General features: G+C 48.0%; 1 protein-coding gene across 1 annotated transcript; it reads right to left on the reverse strand.

Moving 5' to 3' along the window:
- Positions 1-421: 421 nt before the first annotated feature.
- On the reverse strand, positions 422-27,705 carry LOC135077427 (E3 ubiquitin-protein ligase MARCHF6). The gene is made up of 10 exons (XM_063971959.1): positions 26,651-27,705; positions 25,662-25,913; positions 24,937-25,137; positions 24,426-24,611; positions 20,783-20,911; positions 20,528-20,618; positions 19,426-19,607; positions 9,181-9,365; positions 8,104-8,293; positions 422-5,826 (listed from the first exon to the last, which is right to left on the reverse strand). The coding sequence occupies exons 1-10, from the start codon at positions 27,701-27,703 to the stop codon at positions 5,710-5,712; spliced, it is 2,586 nt and encodes an 861-aa protein (XP_063828029.1). The 5' UTR covers positions 27,704-27,705; the 3' UTR covers positions 422-5,709.
- Positions 27,706-27,924: the final 219 nt, after the last annotated feature.

Below are 27,924 nucleotides of genomic sequence, written 5' to 3' on the forward strand. Positions count from 1 at the left end.
CGTGTATCGCTTGCTTATTTAGGATCCGAGTATTTAGTTTATCATGATTCATAACCTTTCGAAAGAGTTAATATTTGTAACGGGAAAGCTGTCATCTCTAAATTATTCATAGAACGAATTAAACTAAGTCCTCTTCAGAACAATTCGAACGCATACTAGTTACTCATCATGATAAAATTAAGTATTATTTTGTTAAAATAGTAAAATAACGTAAAATATTGTAATTTCTATCGGGTTAAAATCAAATTGAACGTGCGTTCAAAATTAATTAACAATCTATTAATTCTATTTTCCTCGAGAAAACTACATTTAGAGATTACTAAATTGAATTGCCTCAGATCAGAAATATCCCTACCCTATATCTTTGAAAAATGTATTTATAACCTTATTGACCTTTTGGATAATTGAAATTAAACTCTAGTTATTTCAATAATTATTTTATTGTTTACAAATTGCTTATTACCTGCATCTAATGTCATCTAACTCTTTACCGATGGAGCCTCCACTTTAATTACTCTGGCCAATTAAATGTTTAAAATAATGTACAACTACAGCCAGAAGGTGAATGAGAAAATAAATCAAAAACAATTTTAGGGACTTATTCTTCCTATTATAACCACACCATAATTATAAATTAACGTTTTACATTTTCATACATAGGTACAATTATAAATAAATTATTCCAATCTGTATCTTCAGAATAAGTCCCCAAAAGAAAGAAAACAAAACTAAGTCAATAAAACAAAATACAAGATTGAGCAGTATACAATAAATTATATTATAAAACTACTTAACAACGCTAGATAGAAAAAAAATATGATCCAGCGAATGGAACACGCAGGTAGAATGAGAAACAGGGTAGTTATTATTCATTTATTAATTCCGTGCCGCTGCAAAGAATCTAAACCAAATGCAAATATCAAAAAAGCTTTGAAATCAATTCTAATCATGTTAGTGCAATAACGGCTTATGAAATTAGGAAGTTTTTTCTCAATTACCACTAACTAACCCCCTTACTAATAAAACTTACATGCTCGTTGAACAGTGTTTTAAAGTGACGTTTAGTATGAAAATGTCATTTTAAAACAGTGTTCAACAACTGTGTAACTTTTTATTAGTAAGGGGGTAAAAATTTAACTGAAGCTTTTATAAAGCAAACAAAGTAGATCAATAAATCACAATAGTTTCAAAAATTGATGTTTTTCTGACCGTACGGGTGCGTGTCTACTACGCCTTACACTAAAATAAAATTAAGACTGATTTATTACATCCTATGAAGCATTAACCTAAATGGATGTCTGACAACAACTTCCAAGATTACCGAGTGCACGTTTGCGAGGACTGGCCAAAAGGATCTCAAGTGTTGTAAGATATGACATAACCGTATTTTATTAAAAAAATAAATTAAATTCAACCGTTTGGCCTGTATTTGATCAGTCCTTCTGTTTATACAGGGTGTTGATATCAATCCTCGCAATATTTAGGGAGTTGATTAAGAAGCTTATTCTGATCACAAATTAGTAAAAAAAATTACTTCGAAAAAATTTAAAATGAACTTTAACTTTAGTTACTCAAAGAAAAATACCTATTAACACTACCTACTTTACGTGGCTACCTTCAGTAGGCTATCCGACATGATAAGCGAGCAATCCGCGTAACTCGATGGTGCCGCAGTGTAAACGTATTGCAGTATTGCGAGCCACAGTACAGTGGATGACGCACGGAAAATGTTCGCTAAAAATTCCACTTTCGTTTGTTTTTTTTGTGGATAATACGTTCATAATTGATCACCTAAATAAATATGGCGAGGATTAAAATCAACACCCTGTATGTCTAGCGCTTAGCTGAGCCAATGTCTGAGGTATGGAAGCGACAAGAGAGGGGTGACATTGACATATTATGACGTGACAAAGCGCACAAATCTAAGTCTCGCTGACGTTTGACGTCTCAAAAACACCCTCCCGTGCCGCTCCCGTACCTCAGGCACTGACTCAGTTAAGCCCTAGCTAGACCAATAGTAATGTTACAATATTTTGTTTAAACAAAGCTGTTCGTGGCAGTTCAACTTGGATGTTAGTTCTTCATCGTTTATTATGGTTTTTTTAACGATTACGTAAGCGAATCTGGCCTGGTGCAGTGCCAATGCTTCTACGTAATATTTTTTCTCTGTATCTGATTTCAGCCATTCCTTTACTTGTACGACAATAAGTACGACAACCTTGTTCGTACAAAATATCTGTTACTACTTCTACAAACATAACTCACAAATAAGCTGCTCTCGCAAACAAATAGGAAGAAAAAAAAACTATTTTCATTTCATATCGATTTTTGTTCAGAGTGATAATAATTCTCTTTATATCTCTTTTAATTAATAAGTAAAAAAAAATATGATAAATTATAAAAAATATAAAACAAACAGCCTCTACCAATAGTATACACACATTTTAGATACAATAATTATTTTACAATCAAATATCACTCTGACTAAATTCAAATACATACATAGTATTTAGGCCAATTTTTCAATCGTCAAGTAGCGAATAAATAAAAACCTATAACCTTCATAATATTATAATTCTTTTGTACACGAACCAAATGTTAACGGTTGAAAAATCAGCTCGAATAGGTTTCAAGTCTTTTTAAAAGTTTGGCAAGCCGTTTTATATTTGGTGCACGCTAAATAATTAGTAATAGTGTCGTTTTACCGGTTTGTTGTCTTTTTATTGTATGTATTTATTGAATAAACTTAACCCTTAATCAGATGGTGTGAAATCATATCATCAATCATAGCTGACACAATTTTCCATAGTGTTTGTAAAAACAGACCTCCCGAGTAGGCATCGAAAACAAAACACGCGTGGCTAATTCGCAAGGTATGTATTTTGAATCGTTTCTCTCGAATAATAAGAGTTAAATTCGCTTGCAATGGATTTATCTAGTACGTAAACGAAACGGTGCTCGACTCTGAGGCAAGCTAAATTGCACCATATTGTTGACGATATTGAGTACATTTTTTTTTAAATTCCTTTGCGAAGAAATTGTTCTGTACGAAGTATATTATTCTTATGTTTGCACACAACTATGGAAAACTGCGTCAGCTATGCGAACCAACACCTATGGAACAATATCAATATTGGAAAGTTAGGTAAGAAACTAAGCTTAACTATGGACGACACACCTTAGCGTACTCTTTCGAATGTATGTAATATACGTATAGACTCCTCTCTTCTACTCTATACAAATTAAGGCGAAAATAACTAGTTCAGTGAGGTAAATCGTAGGCATTCAGATATTCTTTAATTTAGTATTATAATAGAACGTATACTAAACAAAGAGTTGATTTAAAACATCTATCAGGTTTTAGGATACATGGTGTCCTATTAAAGTCACATCAAGCTTAAAGTGTATATTGTAGTATGTACTATTTTTAATTAGTGCAAATATGTAATAGGTGACTGTTAGTCATAAATAAAGAAACATTCATCAAAAATAAAGGGCAAATCACAAAAATTTATTATTTCCCATACAAACTTCGACAGTCTGTTAACTTTGATAAGGAAGGTTTTTTTTTGCGGTGTGTCTAAGTTTTTGGCAAATATTTGTTTCTATAATGACTCATTAAAACATTTTTTTCTTTCATCATCAGTTTTTTACTAATTAAAAGTAATAAAAAAGGGTTTGCGAGCCATCCTTTGATCTACATCCACCTTAAGCTTCACATGATTTTCATGGGACACCCTGCACATATAAAAACTATTGGCGTGAACTTATTTACACTTTCCGATGTCATAAATATTAAATAGTCGTAACTAACCTGAACTAGCTTCGTTTGGTGTAGCCTGGATGGCCACAGCGGTCAAGCTGTTGTCGCTACAAATGCTTTCGTGACTATACAGGGCGTGCGAATTGACCTCACGCTTCGAGCGTCCGCAAACGATACACCATGTATCGTGTAAGCCCATGGGTTGAGGGGAGTCGCTAATCAATAATAATACAGCAAATACACAGTTGTTTCGTTAGTCAGGAATGTTTCATATCAGGGAGGCATTAGATATTACGCTTTTATGAAATTTTGTAATGTAATAATGCTTATTTTCCGAAGTTTTTGAGGAATATCATGCTTTTCTATGAAATATATCTGTATAGAACTGGAGTTACATTATAACATTTACATACTGTATATTTGCTGTAATATCAAAGGTTAGCGAAACCGTATACAAAACAAAACCTATTCATTACAAAATGCACTCCATACTGTTCAAATTGTACTTAAAATATAGTATACAATATTTAAAATACATGTGGCTGTGAGTAATTTTAGAAATTACGTGATCCAATCGTTTTTTAGCGAATTCCGACTCTCACTTTGGTGTCTTTTAAAATATTATTTTTTACAATAAAATAAATTCTATCGACAGTTTCAAGTTTGGTCTCCGTTCACGTTTGAAGTACCACATGTTCTGATTTAAGATTACACTTAACGTCTCGAACATTTATAAATACTCAAAGTATTTTTCAAATAAAGTCCGGTCGCCGAGCAAATATAATTTCGTACAATGAACCCAAGCCACGCATCCTTATCACACGCACGTAATTAAATTGCTGTCGCGACTATGCGACGGGCGGCCGCAGTGAGTGTGCGAGCGCGACAGCAATAGATAAGGATGGATAGCTTGGGGTCATTGTACGAAATTCTATCTGCGTGACGAGCGGAGTTTAGTAACATAGATCGTGTGAGAGGTTAACTACTAAAAATATAAGTTTATGGCTTTATATTTCTTTCAATGTAGTTTCTAGAAGGATAAGTGTTATTTATTACATAAAAAATATTGATATTATTAATGTTCATCTCACACGATCACGTTAGCAATATCGTATTCTATACTGAAACTGGTACATCAACAAAACCAGTCAAACAAAGTTATGTCTTCTTATGAAATTCGATATTTGACACCGGTTTTCTTTCATTCTAAGATACAATTTCTTAAACGCATAATTTTAGACCAAAAAAAACAAGAGTTTCAATTAAGTGTTATTTTCTCAAAAAGAATTAACTTTTCTTTATTTATTTCATTCATTGTTGTATTTGTTGACGTACGCAGCTCTAGCGTTGAATACGAATTCACGTTTGAGTTTAGCCGTTTACGCGTTCGCGTTTCGTTCACCACGCTGCAACCACTAGTCGGACCGTTAGGCGACCGGTGTGTCGTGTTTAGTGTTGCCAGAGGTCTCTTTTGATGAGACGTCCCGTTTCTAGGACGTTTAGAAAACAGCATGAGTGTAATGCCGAATATACCGCTGTTTTATTTATTTAAAACATCGAACTACAACATTTATAGTATTTACATAAGGTGAACTTAACACCATATAGCATTCTTCTAGCCTCAATCAGAGTAGATCCATTGTAGAGAATGCCTATCTAATACTTTAGGTGATTTTTTTCATTGATCTGACTGATTTTTTTTTTATTTTAATCACAAAAATACAATGTGTAATTTTAGAAGTCCCGATTTTTTAAGTCAAAACCCGTTTTTTATGTACTGACTTTTGAAATGCTAATCTGGCAACGCTAGTTGTATAGACCACTGCGCGTACACTGCTGATGTTCTGTTTTCGGTCAAAGTGTTTACGGTCGAAGTGTTCACGGTCGAAGTGCTTACGGTCGAACTGATTGCGGTCGAACGCGATGGTGACGCGATATCGCGGCGCTCAGGCGGCCAGCTGGGCTTGTTGCTTGTGACGCCGATGGTCGTAGTTCACGAGCCTCTGGCCTACTAGGTACTTGTCATTCTTGATGTGCTCGTATAACTTGCGGAATTGGCGAATCTGCAGGAAAAAATAGATAATGTTATTCTATTGAATTCAAAGCAAACACTGGTAATGTGGGCTACGTATTTGCGCTAGTAGGCGTCACTTGCGAGTAACAGGATTTTAGTCTACAGTGTCGTCAATTTAAAGAATCCAAATCTGAGTCTTTCTATCGTACTTGCGCCCACCAGTTAGCGCCTTTATCTTCGCTACAAGCAAATGACAACAACAACCTTAATTAAATAGCGCGCCCACCAGGTGGCCTATCTTAGCCACAAGCAAGTAACAATAGGAGCTTTTTGGAATAGTAACAATATACGGACCCCCCACACTAGCGTCCTTTCGAGCATCGTCGTTTAGGCAGCGCCCGCGCAACGTTGATGCGGCGCCGGCTCTATATCGCCGAAATGCCAAAGCTGGACTACCGATCGCTGGCGAGACGACGATTGGCTTGTGGAACCCTAGTCTTGGAGGGGGGAGATGTAATGAGACTCTCAGTATAGACCCTCATTGTTATTCAAACATCCCGCGTACAAACCCTAGCACGTGAGTAAAATTATACACTATGGTTTTTTAAAGTGGGGGGAGGTCTTAGATGTCTGCCTCGGCAGCGAGGCGGGTCTGCGTTATCTGCGGTACCACGCTGCTGCTACGTTGCCGCCGCTGCCACCCCGGTGCCCGCAAATTTCGAGGTAAAGAACTTTTTTTTTATCCACAAAGAGGAAGCTCTTGGCCTGTATCTCACCTGATGGTAAGTGATGATCAGGCCGAAGGTGGAAGCGAGCTGCACCCGGAATCCTCAACCACGGAGGAACTGGCTATCTTACCTCGTAACTACCGGAACACAACAATGCTGTTAACATTGTTGTTATGGCGACAGACTTAAGTAAGACGATGGTAGCTAGCCTGCCACTTCCCACTAGGAATTTAATCCGGGAGCTCTGCGTCTGAAGCAGGTCATCTTACCAGTAGACCACAGGAGCGATTAACTTATCCTTATGTACCTGGAACACGGTGAGCGCGCACAGCACGCAGCACAGCAGCAGCGCGGGGCACACGCGGCGCGCCAGCAGGCTGCGGTGACGTCACACCGGCGCACGCTGTGCGTACCCACCTGGAACACGGTGAGCGCGCACAGCACGCAGCACAGCAGCAGCGCGGTGACGTCACACCAGCGCACGCTGTGCGTACCCACCTGGAACACGGTGAGCGCGCACAGCACGCAGCACAGCAGCAGCGCGGGGTACACGCGGCGCGCCAGCAGGCCGCGGTGACGTCACACCAGCGCACGCTGTGCGTACCCACCTGGAACACTGTGAGCGCGCACAGCACGCAGCACAGCAGCAGCGCGGGGTACACGCGGCGCGCCAGCAGGCCGCGGTGACGTCACACCAGCGCACGCTGTGCGTACCCACCTGGAACACTGTGAGCGCGCACAGCACGCAGCACAGCAGCAGCGCGGGGTACACGCGGCGCGCCAGCAGGCCGCGGTGACGTCACACCAGCGCACGCTGTGCGTACCCACCTGGAACACTGTGAGCGCGCACAGCACGCAGCACAGCAGCAGCGCGGGGTACACGCGGCGCGCCAGCAGGCCGCGGTGACGTCACACCAGCGCACGCTGTGCGTACCCACCTGGAACACTGTGAGCGCGCACAGCACGCAGCACAGCAGCAGCGCGGGGTACACGCGGCGCGCCAGCAGGCCGCGGTGACGTCACACCAGCGCACGCTGTGCGTACCCACCTGGAACACTGTGAGCGCGCACAGCACGCAGCACAGCAGCAGCGCGGGGTACACGCGGCGCGCCAGCAGGCCGCGGTGACGTCACACCAGCGCACGCTGTGCGTACCCACCTGGAACACTGTGAGCGCGCACAGCACGCAGCACAGCAGCAGCGCGGGGTACACGCGGCGCGCCAGCAGGCCGCGGTGACGTCACACCAGCGCACGCTGTGCGTACCCACCTGGAACACTGTGAGCGCGCACAGCACGCAGCACAGCAGCAGCGCGGGGTACACGCGGCGCGCCAGCAGGCCGCGGTGACGTCACACCAGCGCACGCTGTGCGTACCCACCTGGAACACTGTGAGCGCGCACAGCACGCAGCACAGCAGCAGCGCAAGATACACGCGGCGCGCCAGCAGGCCGCGGTGACGTCACACCGGCGCACGCTGTGCGTACCCACCTGGAACACGGTGAGCGCGCACAGCACGCAGCACAGCAGCAGCGCGGGGTACACGCGGCGCGCCAGCAGGCTGCGGTGACGTCACACCAGCGCACACTGTGCGTACCCACCTGGAACACGGTGAGCGCGCACAGCACGCAGCACAGCAGCAGCGCGGGGTACACGCGGCGCGCCAGCAGATTGCGCTGCGCCGCTGACGTCACCACCAGCGGCGCCACGCTGTGCGCGAACGCGTACGGTACTGCAAGAGCTAGTCCCAGCCAGCACACTATGGGCGCGGCCACTTCAGTTAGGATGAATCTGGAAACGAAATCAAATCATTCATTTGCATTACATGTGTGGTTTGACAGTTAGTAAACGGTAGGGTAGTATATCACATGCACCCTGCGAAACACGAATATTAGTTTGGAGAACAAGACAAAAGTACACTGTGGTCGTGAATCAAAGAAAGAATAAAGTTCATCCCGCTACTTGCAACATTAGAAGTACAATTTGGCACAGTACTCTTTCTTTTGATGTCACCAAGCATTCATTACCCAATGACGGCTACCGTATTACAGCACACCAGTTGACGCTACTGTAAAGTCCTGTAATCCTGTCACTCGCCAATCGCGCTAAATTTATAGCGAGCGACTACTCCAGCGGCCCACGAGGGGACATTACCGGCGCCGTGGCTGTACTCATCGTCATCATCATTTCAGCCATAAGACGTCCACTGCTGAACATAGGCCAATGATTTCCATGTTGACCGGTTGGTAGCGGCCTGCGTCCAGCGCCTTCCTGATGTCTCGTTTCAGCCAAATGACGTCCACTGCTGGACAAAGGCCTCCCCCAAGGTTTTCCATAATGAACGGTCCTGCGCTGCCCGCATCCAGGTTCTTCCCGCGACCTTTACCAGATCGTCGGTCCACCTAATAAGAGGCCTGCCTACGCTACGTCTTCCAGCCCGTGGTCGCCACTCGAGAACTTTCCTGATGTCTGCTACCTTCATAATGTCGTCGGTCCACCTCGTGGCTGAACCTCACTTGAAGTCCACGGTAGCGGCCTGCGTCCAGCGTCTTCCTGCTACTTTTATAATGTCGTCGGTCCACCTTGTTTGTACTCACTTGAGGTCCATGGTAGCGGCCTGCGTCCAGCGCCTTCCTGCTACTTTTATGATGTCGTCGGTCCACCTTGTTTGTACTCACTTGAGGTCCATCTCGCGGATGCCGTCGCGGTAGGCCTTCTCGATGGCGCGTCGCATGGCCCAGTCGGGGCCCATCATTGTGAGTGCGCACACGATCTTGGTGTAAAGCACGCCTAGTGCCCAGTCCTGCCACACGAATAGTACGGGCGACTGTTCAAGTGGCACGCGGAGTGGGATCACCAGCACCTGGGGACACAACAGGGAGTCATTAATTTTGGATTTTATTTCTTACAGCAGATTACTCTGTTGAAACTTTCTCTGAGCGTTTACTTTATTTCTTACAGCAGCCTGTCGAGATTTGCTCTGAGTTTTGATCTCAAGAAATCACTATGCTTTTAGAGACCTGTAAAATATTATTATCATAAATAAAACATCGTGAATAACGTTCTGTTTCGTTGTGTACTGCTGCGTCATAAAGCGTGCATGCGGTGCGACACACAGCGAGCGGCATGGAGCCAGCCAAAGGCGAGGCACCGTGAAACGTAATTCTCGTCACAAAGAGAGCAGGCGTCAGCAGGCATCGGTTAGAGTTTGTCAATCGCCGCACGTCGCCGCCAGAAGTAGTCACATGCTGTTGTATTTGCATCATCATTATCATTTCAGTCACAAGACTTCCACTGCTGAACATAGGCCTCCCCGCAATGATTCCCACATCGCCCGGTTGGTAGCGGCTTACATCCAGCGCGGACACTACTCACCGGGCTCCAGCCATTAGCTGAGTAGCTTTGTCATGTCATTTCCAACCGTATGCCATAAGACATAGGGTTGTGTTGAACTCACCAGCTCCAGCAGTAGCCCGAACATAAGCGGCACCAGCTCCAGTAGTTTGCTGACTAGCTTTGCCACGTCATTTCCAACCGTATGCCAAACCGCCTCTGTGGTCTAATGGTAAGCCCACCTGCTTCAGACGCAGAGCTCCCGGGTTCGATTCCCAGTGGGGGCAGATTTTTCTGTTCCGTTTGGTTGGTGCTACTCGGGCTTGGTCTAAGACCGCCTGGCTAGCTACCACCATCTTACCTAAGTCTGTCGCCATAACAACAATGTTAACAGCATTGTTGTGTTTCGGCAGTTAGAGGTAAGATAACTAGTTCCTCCGTGGTTGAGGATTCCGGATGAAGCTCGCTTCCACCTTCGGCCTGATCATCACTTACCATCAGGTGAGATACAAGCCAAGAGCCATCTCACCAGTTGCAACTTTGTCATGTCATTTCCAACCGTATGCCCTATTTCTTAGGGCATACGGTTACTCACCAGCTCCAGCAGCAGCCCGAACATAAGCGGCACCAGTCCCAGTAGAGCAGCGCGACGCGCGCCCACAGTATGCACTACTCACTACTCCAGCCGTGTGCTGATTAGCTTTGTCAAGTCATTTCCAACCATATGCCATTCAAATTAAGGTTAGTTTTACTCTGGCCCACACTCACCTTTGTCATGTCATTTCCAACCGTATGCCCTAAGACATAGGGTCGTGTTCAACTCACCAGCTCCAGCAGCAGCCCGAACATAAGCGGCACTAGTCCCAGCAGCGCGGCGGCGGCCAGCGCGGCCCGCAGCGCGACGCGCGCCCACAGTATGCAGCGGGACACTACTCACCGGCTCCAGCCGTGTTCTGATTAGCTTTGTCAAGTCATTCCCAACCGTATGCCATAAGAAATAGGGTTAGTTTTACTCTGGCCCACACTCACTAGCTCCAGCCGTTAACTGATTAGCTTTATCATGTCATTTCCAACCATATGACATTCAAACTAGAGTTAGTTTTACTCTGACCCGCACTCACCAGCTCCAGCCGTGTGCTGATTAGCTTTGTCACATCATTTTCGACCCTATGCCCTAAGACATAGGGTCGTGTTCAACTCACCAGCTCCAGCAGCAGCCCGAACATGAGCGGCACTAGTCCGAACAGCGCCACGCGCATCCACAGTATGCAACTCATTACTCCAGCCGTGAGCTGACTTTGACGTGAGCTTTGTCACGTCATTTCCAACCATATGACATTAAAATTAGGGTTACTTTTACTCTGGCCCACACTCACAACTCCAGCTGCTTTCTGACTAACTCTGTCACATCATTTCCAACCGTATGCCATAAGACATAGGCTGGTTTTAGTGTCACGCGGACCGTCAGTGCGGATCGCTTCGCACAGCCGATCTGTATGAACTGCTACGGAGAGAGCGGTTCCTGCGGACCGCATTATTCTAAAACGCTCCATAGAAGATCATACAGACCGGCTGCGCGGAGCGGATCCGTACCGGACGGTCCGCGTGACACTAAAACCAGCCATAGGGTTGTGTTCAACTCACCAGCTCCAGCAGCAGCCCGAACATGAGCGGCACCAGCCCTAGTAGAGCGGCGGCGGCCAGCGCGGCCCGCAGCGCGACGCGCGCCCACAGTATGCAGCGGGACACTACTCACCCGCTCCAGCCGTGCGCTGACTAACTCTGTTACGTCATTTCGAACCGTATGCCATAAGACATAGGGTCGTGTTTAACTCACCAGCTCCAGCCGTTTGCTGAGTAGCTTTGTCACATCATTTCCAACCGTATGCCATAAGACATAGGCTGGTTTTAGTGTCACGCGGACCGTCAGTACGGATCGCTCCGCACAGCCGATCTGTATGAACTGCTACGGAGAGAGCGGTTCCTGCAGACCGCATTACTCTAAAACGCTCCATAGAAGTTCATACAGACCGGCTGCCGTACCGGACGGTCCGCGTGACAATAAAACCAGCCATAGGGTTGTGTTGAACTCACCAGCTCCAGCAGCAGCCCGAACATGAGCGGCACTAGTCCCAGCAGCGCGGCGGCGGCCAGCGCGGCCCGCAGCGCGACGCGCGCCCACAGTATGCAGCGGGACACTACTCATTACTCCAGCCGTGTGCCAACTAGCTTTGTCACGTCATTTTCAACCGTATGCCATAAGAAATAGGGTTAGTTTTACTCTGGCCCACACTCGCTAGCTCCAGCCGTTAGCTGATTAGCTTTGTCAAGTAATTTCCAACCATATGCCATCCAAGTTAGTTAGTTTTACTCTGGCCCACACTCATCAGCTCCAGCAGTTTGCTGACTAGCTTTGTCAAGTCATTCCCAACCGTATGACATAAGACATAGGGTCGTGTTCAACTCACCAGCTCCAGCAGCAGCCCGAACATGAGCGGCACTAGTCCGAGCAGCGCGGCGGCGGCCAGCGCGGCCCGCAGCGCGACGCGCGCCCACAGTATGCAGCGGGACACTACTCACTACTCCAGCCGTGAGCTAACTTTGCCACGTCATTTCCAACCGTACGACAAAGAAAATTAGAGTTAGTTTTACTCTGTCCCACGCTCACCAGCTCCAGTCGTTTGCTGTAGCTTTGTCACGTCATTTCCGACAGCATGCCATCCATATTAGGGGTATTTTTACTCTGACCCACACTCACCTTTGTCACGTCATTTCCAACCCTATGCCATAAGACATAGGGTTGTGTTCAACTCACCAGCTCCAACAGCAGCCCGAACATAAGCGGCACTAGTCCGAGCAACGCGGCGGCGGCCAGCGCGGCCCGCAGCGCTACCCGCGCCCACAGTATGCAGCGGGACACTACTCACCGGCTCCAGCTGTGTGCTGACTAGCTGACATAGGGTTGACTTAACACACTTGTTTTTAACTCACCAGCTCCAGCAGTAGCCCGAACATGAGCGGCACTAGTCCGAATAGAGCCACGCGCGCCCACAGTATGCAGCGAGACACTACTCACCGGCTCCAGCCTTGTGCTGAGTAGCTTTGTCACGTCATTTCCAACCCTATGCCATAAGACATAGGGTCATGTTTAACTCACCAGCTCCAGCCGTGAGCTGATTAGCTTTGTCATGTCATTTCCAACCGTATGCCATAAGACATAGGCTGGTTTTAGTGTCACGCGGATCGTCAGTGCGGATCGCTCCGCACAGCCGATCTGTATGAACTGTTTTACGGAGAGTACGGTTCCTGAGGACCGCATTATTCTAAAACGCTCCATAGAAGATCATACAGACCGGCTGCCGTACCGGACGGTCCGCGTGACACTAAAACCAGCCATAGGGTTGTGTTGAACTCACCAGCTCCAGCAGCAGCCCGAACATAAGCGGCACTAGTCCGAGCAGCGCGGCGGGCCTCCACCCGGAGGTTGTGAGGACCATTTACGTCGCGACCGTCGAGCCGGTCATCATGTACGCCGCTGCCGCATGGGCTCCTGCTGCCTCTAAACTTGGTGTCGTCAAGCATCTGAGCGCTGTCCAACGGAGTTTTGCTCAAAAGCTCTGCAGAGCCTACCGCACGGTATCCCTGAACTCCGCGCTGGTTCTGGCTGGGATACTCCCATTGGATCTCCGAATTCGTGAGGCCGCCTCACTTTATGAGGCCAAGAGGGGGGTGCCCCAGCCAGAGCTGGGGGATAGGGAGGTCGAGCGCATGGCTCCTGCGATTGAGGCTCCTCACCCAGCGGAACATATGCGTCTCGAGTTCGTGAGCTTGGTAGATGAGGAACAATTAAACGCGAACAGCGATTACGCAGTGCGTATCTTTACGGACGGCAGCAAAATTGAGGACAAGGTTGGCGCTGCGCTATCCTTGTGGAATAGACAGGCGGAAACCAAATCCATCAAGCTTTGTCTGCCGTCATATTGTACTGTCTACCAGGCGGAACTCCTGGCGGTATGCGAGGCTACCGAGGAGATCCTCCGGCGCAGGGAAAACTCCTTTGCTATCTACAGCGACTCCATGTCCGCCCTCCAGACCATCACCAATCTTGCCTGCTTGCACCCGTTAGCTGTTAAAACTAGGGGAAACATCACATCCGCTTCCCTCCAGGGCAAAGTTGTAACTTTGCACTGGATAAAAGCGCACGCGGGTCTGGCGGGCAACGAGAGGGCGGACGAGTTAGCAAAAGAGGCAGCACTCAACACCAAGAAAAAGCCCAAGTACGATCTGTGTCCGGTCTCATTCATCAAGCGGTGCATTCGTATGCGCTCGCTTGATGAATGGAACCAGAGATACAGATCGAACGATACTGGGGGCGTCACCAAAACATTTTTCCCAGACGCGATGGCGGCGTACAGGGTGGTCCGCAAGATGGAGGTTGACGCGGTGGTCACCCAGGTGTTGACGGGACACGGCGGGTTCTCTGAGTACTTGCATCGTTTCAAGTGCAAAGAGAACCCGTCGTGCCTCTGCGACCCGGACGTTGAAGAAAGTGTGCTCCACGTAATAATCGATTGCCCTGTATATGCCAGCTTGAGATTAGAGGTAGAAAATAAGATAAATTTGACACTAAATACGACCAACATACCACGTATTATGACGGAAAATAAAAATAGAGTAAAATTCCTGGAATATTGCAAGAAAGTCGCCAGCAAAACAATAACCAGAAATAAAAACTAGTGTACCCCCAGTATGATGGGCATACCGGAGGGTACATAGAAAACAATAAAAAGAATAAAAATGAACAAAGAGAAAAGGATCAATTAAATTACGACCAAAAATAAAAATACAGTTTATCTAGTCTGAAAACAATAATTAAAAAATTAAAATTCTTACATAAACAGTTAAAACACCCACATATATATTAAATTTACATAAACAAAAAAGAAAATAAAAACTTCGTAATAAGAAAGTCTCTGATTACGTCAGAGGTACTAGAGTATAAAAAAAAAAAAAAAAAAAAAAAAAAAAAAAAAAAAAAAAAAAAAAAAAAAAAAGAGCAGCGCGGCGGCGGCCAGCGCGGCCCGCAGCGCGACTCGCGCCCACAGTATGCAGCGGGACACTATTCATTACTCCAGCCATTAGCTGAGTAGCTTTGTCATGTCATTTCCAACCATATGCCATTCAAATTAAGGTCAGTTTTACTCTGTACCACACCACTCTGGGTGGTGGTGGATTGTCACCTTTGTCATGTCATTTCCAACCGTATGCCATAAGACATAGGGTCGTGTTCAACTCACCAGCTCCAGCAGCAGCCCGAACATAAGCGGCACTAGTCCGAGCAGCGCGGCAGCGGCCAGCGCGGCCCGCAGCGCGACTCGCGCCCACAGTATGCAGCGGGACACTACTCACCGGCTCTAGCCGTGTGCTGAGTAGCTCTGTCACGACATTTCCAACCATATGCCATTCAAATTAAGGTTAGTTTTGCTCTGTCCCACGCTCACCAGCTCCAGCTGTTTGCTGATTAGCTTTGTCAAGTAATTTCCAACCGTATGCCATCCAAGTTAGAGTTAGTTTTGCTCTGGCTCACATTCACCAACTCCAGCCATTAGCTGAGTAGCTTTGTCAAGTCATTTCCAACCGTATGCCATAAGACGTAGGGTTGTGTTCAACTCACCAGCTCCAGCAGCAGCCCGAACATAAGCGGCACTAGTCCCAGCAGCGCGGCGGCGGCCAGCGCGGCCCGCAGCGCCACGCGCGCCCACAGTATGCAGCGGGACACTACTCATTACTCCAGCCGTGTGCTGACTAGCTTTGTCACGTCATTTCGAACCGTATGCCATTCAAATTAAGGTTAGTTTTACTCTGGCCCACACCACTCTGGGTGGAGGTGGGTTGTCACCTTTGTCATGTCATTTCCAACCGTATGCCATTAGGAATAGGGTTGTGTTCAACTCACCAGCTCCAGCAGCAGCCCGAACATAAGCGGCACCAGCCCTAGCAGCGCGGCGGCGGCCAGCGCGGCCCGCAGCGCGACGCGCGCCCACAGTACTCACCAGCTCCAGCCGTGTGCTGACTAGCTTTGTCATGTCATTTTCAACCGTATGCCATAAGACATAGGCTGGTTTTAGTGTCACGCGGACCGTCAGTGCGGATCGCTTCGCACAGCCGATCTGTATGAACTGTTACGGAGAGTACGGTTCCTGAGGACCGCATTACTCTAAGAGTAGGCGCACACCGTTGATTTTTCGTCGGCCGATGACACTAAAACCAGCCATAGGGTGGTGTTTAACTCACCAGCTCCAGCAGCAGCCCGAACATAAGCGGCACTAGTCCCAGCAGCGCGGCGGCGGCCAGCGCGGCCCGCAGCGCCACGCGCGCCCACAGTATGCAGCGGGACACTACTCATTATTCCAGCCGTGTGCCAACTCTGTCAAGTCATTCCCAACCGTATGCCATAAGAAATAGGGCTGTGTTTAACTCACCAGCTCCAACAGTAGCGGCACCAGCTCCAGTAGTTTGCTGCCTAGCTTTGCCACGTCATTTCCAACCGTATGCCAAACCGCCTCTGTGGTCTAATGGTAAACCCACCTGCTTCAGACGCAGAGGTCCCGGGTTCGATTCCCAGTGGGGGCAGATTTTTCTGTTCCGTAAGGTTGGTGGTAGTTCTTGGTCTAAGACCGCCTGGCTAGCTACCACCATCTTACCTAAGTCTGTCGCCATAACAACAATGTTAACAGCATTGTTGTGTTTCGGCAGTTGCGAGGTAAGATAGCCAGTTCCTCCGTGGTTGAGGATTCCGGATGAAGCTCGCTTCCACCTTCGGCCTGATCATCATTTACCATCAGGTGAGATACAAGCCAAGAGCCATCTCACCAGTTGCAGCTTTGTCATGTCATTTCCAACCGTATGCCCTATTTCTTAGGGCATACGGTAACTCACCAGCTCCAGCAGCAGCCCGAACATAAGCGGCACCAGTCCCAGTAGAGCAGCGCGACGCGCGCCCACAGTATGCAGCGGGACACTACTCATTACTCCAGCCGTGTGCCAACTCTGTCAAGTCATTTCCAACCCTATGCCATAAGAAATAGGGTTGTGTTCAACTCACCAGCTCCAGCAGCAGCCCGAACATAAGCGGCACTAGTCCCAGTAGAGCAGCGGCGTCCAACGCGGCCCGCAGCGCGACGCGCGCCCACAGTATGCAGCGGGACACTACTCATTACTCCAGCCGTGTGCTGATTAGCTTTGTCAAGTCATTCCCAACCGTATGCCATAAGAAATAAGGCTGTGTTTAACTCACCAGCTCCAGCAGTAGCCCGAACATAAGCGGCACTAGTCCGAACAGCGCCACGCGCATCCACAGTATGCAACTCATTACTCCAGCCGTGAACTGACTTTGACGTGAGCTTTGTCACGTCATTTCCAACCATATGACATTATAATTAGGGTTGCTTTTACTCTGGCCCACACTCACAACTCCAGCCGTGTGCTGACGAACTTTGTCACGTCATTTCCAACCGTATGCCATAAGACATAGGCTGGTTTTAGTGTCACGCGGACCGTCAGTACGGATCGCTCCGCACAGCCGATCTGTATGAACTGCTACGGAGAGAGCGGTTCCTGCAGACCGCATTACTCTAAAACGCTCCATAGAAGTTCATACAGACCGGCTGCCGTACCGGACGGTCCGCGTGACACTAAAACCAGCCATAGGGTTGTGTTCAACTCACCAGCTCCAGCAGCAGCCCGAACATAAGCGGCACTAGTCCCAGTAGAGCAGCGGCGTCCAACGCGGCCCGCAGCGCGACGCGCGCCCACAGTATGCAGCGAGACACTACTCACCGGCTCCAGCGAGACACTACTCACCGGCTCCAGCCGTTTGCTGAGTAGCTTTGTCATGTCATTTCCAACCATATGCCATACAAATTAGAGTTAGTTGTGCTCTGGCCTACACTCACCAGCTCCAGCCGTGTGCTGATTAGCTTTGTCACATAGTTCCAACCGTATGCCATAAGAAATAGGGTTAGTTTTACTCTGTCCCACACTCACCAACTCCAGCCGTTTGCTGAGTAGCTTTGTCATGTAATTTCCAACCGTATGCCATAAGACATAGGCTGGTTTTAGTGTCACGCGGATCGTCAGTGCAGATCGCTCCGCACAGCCGATCTGTATGAACTGCTACGGAGAGAGCGGTTCCTGCGGACCGCATTACTCTAAGAGTAGGCGCACACCGTTGATTTTTCGTCGGCCGATGACACTAAAACCAGCCATAGGGTTGTGTTCAACTCACCAGCTCCAGCAGCAGCCCGAACATAAGCGGCACCAGCCCTAGTAGAGCGGCGGCGGCCAGCGCGGCCCGCAGCGCGACTCGCGCCCACAGTATGCAGCGGGACACTACTCACTACTCCAGCCGTGTGCTGAATAGCTTTGTCACGTCATTTCCAACCGTATGCCATAAGACATAGGGCTGTGTTTAACTCACCAGCTCCAACAGTAGCGGCACCAGCTCCAGTAGTTTGCTGCCTAGCTTTGCCACGTCATTTCCAACCGTATGCCAAACCGCCTCTGTGGTCTAATGGTAAACCCACCTGCTTCAGACGCAGAGGTCCCGGGTTCGATTCCCAGTGGGGGCAGATTTTTCTGTTCCGTAAGGTTGGTGGTAGTTCTTGGTCTAAGACCGCCTGGCTAGCTACCACCATCTTACCTAAGTCTGTCGCCATAACAACAATGTTAACAGCATTGTTGTGTTTCGACAGTTAGAGGTAAGATAACTAGTTCCTCCGTGGTTGAGGATTCCGGATGAAGCTCGCTTCCACCTTCGGCCTGATATCACTTACCATCAGGTGAGATAAAAGCCATCTCACCAGTTGCAGCTTTGTCATGTCATTTCCAACCGTATGCCCTAAGACATAGGGTTGTGTTCAACTCACCAGCTCCAGAAGTAGCCCGAACATAAGCGGCACTAGTCCGAGCAGAGCGGCGGCGGCCAGCGCGACGCGCGCCCACAGTATGCACTACTCACTACTCCAGCCGTGTGCTGATTAGCTTTGTCATATCATTTCCAACCGTATGCCATAAGAAATAAGGTTAGTTTTGCTCTGGCTCACTTTCACCAGCTCCACCCATTGATTGAGTAGCTTTGTCACGACATTTCCAACCGTATGACAAACAAATTAGGGGTAGTTTTACTCTGGCCCACACTCACCTTTGTCATGTCATTTACAACCGTATGCCCTAAGACATAGGGTGTTATTTAACTCGCCAGCTCCAGCAGCAGCCCGAACATGAGCGGCACTAGTCCGAGCAATGCGGCGGCGGCCAGCGCCACGCGCGCCCACAGTATGCAGCGAGACACTACTCACCGGCTCCAGCCGTGTGCTGACTAGCTTTGTCACGTCATTTCCAACCGTATGCCATAAGACATAGGGTCGTGTTGAACTCACCAGCTCCAGCCGTTAGCTGATTAGCTTTGTCATATCATTTCCAACCGTATGCCATAAGACATAGGGTCATGTTTAACTCACCAGCTCCAGCCGTTAGCTGACTAACTTTGCCACGCCATTTCCAACCACATAGGGTTGTGTTCAACTCACCAGCTCCAGCAGCAGCCCGAACATAAGCGGCACCAGCCCTAGCAGCGCGGCGGCGGCCAGCGCGGCCCGCAGCGCTACCCGCGCCCACAGTATGCAGCGGGACACTAGTGCGGTGCGGCCGCCGCGGGCCCAGCCCGCCGCTAACGTGCCGCCGCGGCCCAAAGCCCAGCATACGTACATCCCTTAAACGAAAGGACCACAGGATCACCCCGGTGCTATTTCAAAATGAGATCTGAGGGGCCATCCATAAAGTACGTCACACGAATTTCATGATTTTTGACCCCCCCCCCCCTCCGTCCTTGTCACAGGTGGTCACATTTCTGAGACCCCCCCCCCCTCCCTAGTGTGACGTCACATGTTTTGCAATTTCACATCGAAAAATGATTAAATTAACAGCAGTTCCGAAATTAGTTTTATTTCCATGTAAATTGAGTACTTTTTTTTATGAAATCAACATTATATCAAATATTTGAAACAATTGAAATGTGATGTCACGAAACTTAGGACCCCTCCCACCCCTTGTCACACCATGTCACACTTTGTCAACCCCCTCCCCCCCTCTTTACGTGTGACGTTCTTTATGGATGACCCCTCAGCAGTTTGCGCCCGACAAACCCTGTGATTGGGCTTTGGACTAAATCATGTATAAAGCCCGTATCGCGCTCGCACACTCACTGCGGGTGCCAGTCGCACAGTCGCGACAGCAATATAATTACGCGCGAGCGATAAGGATGGGTAGCTAGGGGTCATTGGACAAAATTCTACGTGCTCACGGACCTGACTATAGAAGATTTGGTATCGGCCGATTACAAATTAGAAGCCGTCCAAACTTTCAGCCGACAAAAATTCTGTAGCCTACAGGGTATTTTACGCCGGGTGTTAGACGCTGTTAACAAAGTCACTAACTGAATGAGCCACTTATATCATGATTCGTCATAATATACAAGTCGAAACTCCCCACATGACCGAGTTATCAACCATGGAAACCACGCCACTATCGTGAAGAGGAATTCAATTCTACATTCAGCTGAAAACCTTGTAAACTTGCTCACATCTGTGCGAAAATGCACTTGTGACACACAGACAATTGATGAACTCTTACCACAAGCCGCAGTGTATAGTTCGTGAACACCTTCTGAAGCCTTAGGCAGCCATAGAGCCATTACTTTTCTTCCGATCGCCACAGGGATAACCTTTTGTAAAAAAATAAGAAAGTTGATTTAATTTAGATCTTACTATCTGCAGATACTTCTGTAGATTCTGGCAAACGGTTATAGATAAGAAGATGCAACAAGGAACAGAACAACAGAATTAAAAACATACAAAATGGTTACTTAAGTAAAAGATTGCCACTTACCAAAGTGAGAGCGCTAGCAAGCACCAAGGAGATTGAAACGAGGACCAATAGAGCGGCGAGTCGCACCGGGAACCAAGACACGCGGACGTAGGGCTCGTAGCCGGCTGGCCCGTCTCGACGCATCAGCGCCTGTCAACAAACAAATTATCATTTATTTTAGAAACGCGTAAACGATTACAACCACATATTGACATTAAAAAAGAGAGACCAAAATTATAATCGAGAAGAAACGCAAACTGTAAGCCATTCTTCAAGCCTGCCTTGGAGACTTTTAGAAATAGCGGAGGCCTTTGACACAGTTAGGCCCTTTTCACACGTCCCGGTTGCCGGCTAACCGGCGCCGGGTACCCGGTCGTGAAGTGTATGGGCATGCCGGATTAATTACGCCGGAACATGTGAAAGCTACGTACCATGCCCATACACTTCACCACCGGATACCCAGCGCCGGTTAGCCGGCAACCGGGACGTGTGAAAAGGGCCTTACGGTCCCAATAATTTGCAGAAACTGAATGTGGCAATAAGTGACCGTTTTCCTAGCGACCTTTCAAATCTCAAGCGGTGTGTCCAAACGGGTGCAGACATAAGTGATAGTCTCCAAGAAGAATATGGTGTACCTCAGGGAAGCATACTAGGTCCAAGACTATTTCTCGTATACCTAATCGACATCCTGAAGCTGAATTTGAAGTGAGCCGAAATATTATGTGAAAATACAGCAGTCCTTCAAGAACAGGTTTTGAAGTCCATTTTGTGGGCTGGCTGGTGATCAAACTTCTGGCGCCTAGAAGACACCACGCTTGGAAGCCTGCTTTCAGCCAGCTCCTGGTGCGGGACTGTCCTGGAAGCGTCCACTGACCTGGTGCGCGGCGCCTAGCTGGTGCGACTAAGCGACTGGTTTCCCCGCTACCTTTAAAATCTCAGGCGGTGTGTCCAAACGGGTGCAGACATAAGTGATAGTCTCCAAGACGAATATGGTGTACCTCAGGGAAGCATACTAGGTCCTGGACGTAGGACTGACCTGGTGCGCGGCGCCGAGCTGGTGCGGCGGGTGCGGCGGCGGGTGCGGCTCCGCCTGGCGCGCCGCCTCGCCCAGCAAGTACGAGCGGAGCCCTAGCACGCCGGCTGCACAGACACAACGCTTGGAAGCCTGCCTTCAGCCAGCAAGTACGAGCGGAGCCCTAGCACGCCGGCTGCACAGACACAACGCTTGGAAGCCTGCTTTCAGCCAGCTCCTGGTGCGACTGTTCTGGAAGCGTCCACTGACCTGGTGCGCGGCGCCGAGCTGATGCAGCTTTCCCCGCTACCTTTCAAATATCAAGCGGTGTCTCCAAACGGGTGCAGACACAAGTGAGTCTCCAAGAAGAATATGGTGTACCTCAGGGAAGCATACTAGGTCCAATACTATTTCTCGTATACCTAATCGACATCCTGAAGCTGAATTTGAAGTGAGCAATGCTATACCTACCTACTGAGAATACAGCAGTCCTTCAAGAACAGGTTCTGCCTGTTCTGAGGATGGGTCTGTGCGACGGGCGCCCGCAGTGAGTGTGCGAGCGTGACAGCAACATAATTACGCACGTGCGATAAGGATGGGTAGCTTGGGGTCATTGGACAAAATTCTACGTGCTCGCAGACCAGACTATAGAAGACACCACGCTTGGAATATGAGATTTACCACGCTTGGAAGCCTGCCTTCAGCCAGCTCCTGGTGCGGGACTGTCCTGGAAGCGTCCACTGACCTGGTGCGCGGCGCCAAGCTGGTGCGGCGGGTGCGGCTCCGCCTGGCGCGCCGCCTCGCCCAGCAAGTACGAGCGGAGCCCTAGCACGCCGGCAGCGCACAGGCACCACGCCCGCAGGCCTGCCTTCAGCCAGCTCCTGGTGCGGGACTGTTCTGGAAGCGTCCACTGACCTGGTGCGCGGCGCCGAGCTGGTGCGGCGGGTGCGGCGGCGGGTGCGGCTCCGCCTGGCGCGCCGCCTCGCCCAGCAAGTACGAGCGGAGCCCTAGCACGCCGGCGGCGCATAAGCACCACGCCCGAAGGCCTGCCTTCAGCCAGGTCCTGGTGCGAGAGTGTTCTAGAATGCGGCTCTAATAAGCGACTGGTTTTCCCGCTATCTTTCAAATCTCAAGCGGTGTGTCCAAATGGATGCAGTCCCAAAAAAGAATATGGTGTACCTCAGGGAAGCATACTAGGTCCAATACTATTTCTCGTATACCTAATCGACATCCTGAAGCTGAATTTGAAGTGAGCCGAAATATTATGTGAAAATACAGCAGTCCTTCAAGAACAGGTTCTGAAGTCCATTGTGGGCTGGCTGGTGATCAAACTTCTGGCGCCCAGAAGACACCACGCTTGGAAGCCTGCCTTCAGCCAGCTCCTGGTGCGGGACTGTTCTGGAAGCGTCCACGGACCTGGTGCGCGGCGCCCAGCTGATGCAGCGGGCGCGGCTCTAATAAGCGACTGGTTTCCCCGCTACCTTTCAAATCTCAAGCAGTGTGTCCAAATGGATTCAGACATAAATGATAGTCTCCAAGAAGAATATGGTGTACCTCAGGGAAGCATACTAGGTCCAACATTATTTCTCGTATACCTAATCGACATCCTGAAGCTGAATTTGAAGTGAGCCGAAATAATATGTGCAATGCTATACTGAAAATACAGCAGTCCTTCCATTGTGGGCTGGCTGGTGATCAAACTTCTGGCGCCTAGAAGACACCACGCTTGGAAGCCTGCCTTCAGCCAGCTCCTGATGCGGGACTGTTCTGGAAGCGTCCACGGACCTGGTGCGCGGCGCCGAGCTGGTGCAGCGGGCGCGGCTCTAATAAGCGACTGGTTTCCCCGCTACCTTTCAAATCTCAAGCGGTGTGTCCAAACGGGTGCAGACATAAGTGATAGTCTCCAAGAAGAATATGGTGTACCTCAGGGAAGCATACTAGGTCCTGGACGTAGGACTGACCTGGTGCGCGGCGCCGAGCTGGTGCGGCGGGTGCGGCGGCGGGTGCGGTTCCGCCTGGCGCGCCGCCTCGCCCAGCAAGTACGAGCGGAGCCCTAGCACACAGGCACCACGCCCGCAGGCCTGCCTTCAGCCAGCTCCTGGTGCGAGACTGTACTAGAATGCGGCTCTAATAAGCGACTGGTTTTCCCGCTACCTTTAAAATTTTTAGCGGTTTGTCCAAACAGGTGCAGACATAAGTGTAGTCTCTAAGAAGAATATGGTGTACCTCAGGGAAGCATACTAGGTCCAACACTATTTCTCGTATACATAATCGACATCCTGAAGCTGAATTTGAAGTGAGCCGAAATATTATGTGAAATGCTATACTGAAAATACAGCAGTCCTTCAAGAACAGGTTCCGAAGTCCATTGTGGGCTGGCTGGTGGTCAAACTTCTGGCGCCTAGAAGACACCACGCTTGGAAGCCTGCCTTCAGCCAGCTCCTGGTGCGGGACTGTTCTGGAAGCGTCCACTGACCTGGTGCGCGGCGCCCAGCTGATGCAGCGGGAGCGGCTCTAATAAGCGACTGGTTTCCCCGCTACCTTTCAAATCTCAAGCGGTGTGTCCAAACGGGTGCAGACATAAGTGATAGTCTCCAAGAAGAATATGGTGTACCTCAGGGAAGCATACTAGGTCCTGGACCTAGGACTGACCTGGTGCGCGGCGCCGAGCTGGTGCGGCGGGTGCGGCGGCGGGTGCGGCTCCGCCTGGCGCGCCGCCTCGCCCAGCAAGTACGAGCGGAGCCCTAGCACGCCGGCGGCGCACAGGCACCAGGCCCGTAAGCCTGCCTTCAGCCAGGTTCTGGTGTGGGATTGTTCCAGCAGCGCTGGCAGGATCACCTGGAATAACAATTGAATCGAGATTTCATAAAAAGAAAACCTTTTGCTCTGGAAAAGGGCTGTCCTTAGATACTGAGGACCAAAAGAACAGATAATAATTAGTCTGATGTTTAGATTTTTCTAACCCTCTCACTCAAAGACCCAAAAGTACGTAATGGAGTACCCCTACTAATCAATTCTAAGTTTAATTGGTTTTGAGCTAATATAGCATTTTTAGTTGGCCACAATACATAGTCCAGCAGTTGACGTTATTAATTTAAACAGCCTATTAAATCAAAATTTCTAACAACCTTTACCTGATCATATCAAATATACTAAAACTCACCTGAAGCAGCAGCAACTCCAAGCTAAGTTCATTGACTGGAGCTTCAGTGTGGACAGCCACAGCATACGGCAGGAATCCAGGCAGCACATACTTGATCACTCTTATCGGCAGCCACAACATGAACAGCACAGCAGTCCCGAATATCATGGCAGACACCACCAGCCGGCGAATGTGAGACCATACTGACAGGTGGATCATTTCCTGTAAACACTCTATGGTAAGGCATTTGTATCATGGGCTGATGAAAATAAATTATTAAAATAAATGAAATTAATCAATAAAAACAAATAAAATGTGTACAATGCAATATAATTTTATTAAACATGCAATGCAATAAACAAAGGGATCAAAGAATCTGATTATCCGGATCAATGAATACCATTGCGGATAATCGAAAAAAATATTATGGCCCCAAGGCTTCAAAATTTGGAGACCCCTGATTTAGACCATTGGGTGAATCCATTTCTTTTAACAATGAAAAAAGAGCGTGAAACGTGTAACGGCGCCGTGCCGTGTTGATGGGTCCAGGCCCTAAATTGGTAATTATAGCCGTAAAGAATGAGTCCAGATAATCGGATGTCCGGATAATCGAAATTTTACTGTACTACATTATGTATGTATCTTTGCAATAATTTAATTAACAAAGAAGAATTTATCCAGGTGTCAAATTATAAAAATACTTCTGTGAATAAATACTAAAACTGAATAATAATAAATTTACAAACCTGCACAGGACTAAAATCAGGGTCATTCAGGTTCTTCAAGAACCACAGCACGCCTGGTCTCAGCACCTCTCTCAACAGTAGTATGAAGGAGGCAAAGTAATACACATAGACCATGCCGACTAGCCAGTGTATGAACATGAGCGTCCAGGGGGCAGCTTGGAGGCTTGCCTCGCGGTCTTTGAGGGTCGCGTCGAACATCGATAAGGAGCATAGGTCCAGCCACCAACCGCATACCAGTGGGATCACACCGATCTGATAGACAAAGGAAAGATTTTGTCAAATTCTTATGTCAATCAGATAGCATATAGCAGCTTTGCTAGTTTGTATCTATTTTTGTAGAAATACCATTGAGCATGCATTGAAAATGTTATAATCTACATTCAATATTATTCATATGAACATCTTGCCAGAATTGTAAACCAATTCTAAAGTTTGTACATCTCAATAAACAGTAATGCATTGGCACCAAATTATTAACATTTTAATTGGTTTATTTTTAGCTTGTGTGTTGATAACAGTGCATATTAATTAATTGTTTCCATGTTAAGAAATACATAATAGTTATGTGCAAAATTATCAATATTCTGTAGTAAGTTATATTTAGTGAGAATGATAAAGCAAAAATTGCAACATTTCAGGCAAGTTGTTGACAGTCTGATAAGTTCTAAAGTTAGTGTGTTGATAAAATATTATAAAAATAACAAAGACGAGATATAAACAATGAATCAATCAGCTGGTATCAACATGATTTGCCGTTCTCTCAATAAATTAAAGGCATGAAAAGGCAGTTATTAATTAACGCTTGTAATGTATTCATTTGGGCCACCAATTTCTTAATTACTGAAGGAAGTATTTGGAAATGGTTAACAACCAAAGTTACCAATGGCAGGAAATTGAAAGGAAGTTATAATTCCAATTTAGTAGGTCAATAAAATTAATGATGAATGGAGAATTTAATGAAATATTTGTTACAAATAATGTATTCTTACCTCAACCACAGATAGTAGGGCAACTTTCACCACCACATAGCAGAATCCTAATGCTTTTTTGGCACTTCTTAGACGCAGTAGTGATGCTATGCCATGTAGAACTGCCAGGATTGCTCCCACTAAGACATATCCAGCCAGGGCAGTGAGGGGACCGGCAAAGGGACCCTCAGCGGTGAATCCAGCCATCGCTGCCCCCAACCGGCCAATATGATAGGGGCAAAATGCAAACACAACAATAAAAAAGGTGTTCAATGACACAACCCAGAACACATGCTCTAGGAACACCATTGATCCGTCCAGCCCCAGCAGACGAGCCCAGGTCAACTCCTCAGCGGCAGCACGGTCCCACTCCATAGGGTTCCAGTTGGCTTCGTCCCCCACCAGCGGGTCCTCACCACCCTCTCCGTTAGCTTCCTCTCTAGCCGCATCATCCGCTGGCGCATCATTCACAAGGTCATTGTTATTGTCAGGCAAAGGAATATCTTCTGCTGCCGGCGCTGGCATAATTTCTCTCTCCATCCAATCAGGACCGCCACCATGCATTATTTGCTCTCTCAACCAAATCAGTCCAATAAACGAAAACAGGGTACACGTCACCACAAAACACCCAGAAAAGACATCTTTCGCCAGGTTCTCAGCAGATACGATGTCGAATGGTAAGGATATGACTGGGTCTAATGATCCTGAGAATAGGCATCTATACGTCCGGCACGCCGTTAGCGGCACGATCCCGAGCCAAGCGAGCGCCACCAAAGTGTAATGCAGCCAGTCTTTCACGGCGGACGCAACGGAAGTCACCAGGCCACCCACTACGTCGCGGATAGGCAGCCTGCGAGGCATATCGGGCGAGTAGATCGGCATAAACGAAAACCGATGGCCGCAGAGCTCGCAAATCTCCTTCCTGGAATACCGCATCCATTGCACCAGGCACTCTTGGTGAATCCACTTGATGGAACCCGTGCAGATGCAAGGGTGGAATAGCGGCCGGTCTGACGACGCCTCTGACCGGCAGAACCGGCAGAAGTCCGCACCGGACGAGTCCGAGTCCATCATTGTCTCAAATTCTCAATCCAGTTTGACGACTGTTAAGCTGCAATCTGCGAAAGTTGACACATTGAATTCGCAAGTTTGCAAAAAATGGCACAAAATACAACATTTCTATTCAAATAAGTACGTACCTTACTACAAAACCTCAATAATAAAGTCGTAAATGAGGGATTTACACGATAAATAACGCAAATTATAGTTTATTTCCTAAATTATTTGTTTGCGAA

Source organism: Ostrinia nubilalis, chromosome 13 (genome assembly GCF_963855985.1).
Source record: "Ostrinia nubilalis chromosome 13, ilOstNubi1.1, whole genome shotgun sequence".
Taxonomy (NCBI): domain Eukaryota; kingdom Metazoa; phylum Arthropoda; class Insecta; order Lepidoptera; family Crambidae; genus Ostrinia; species Ostrinia nubilalis.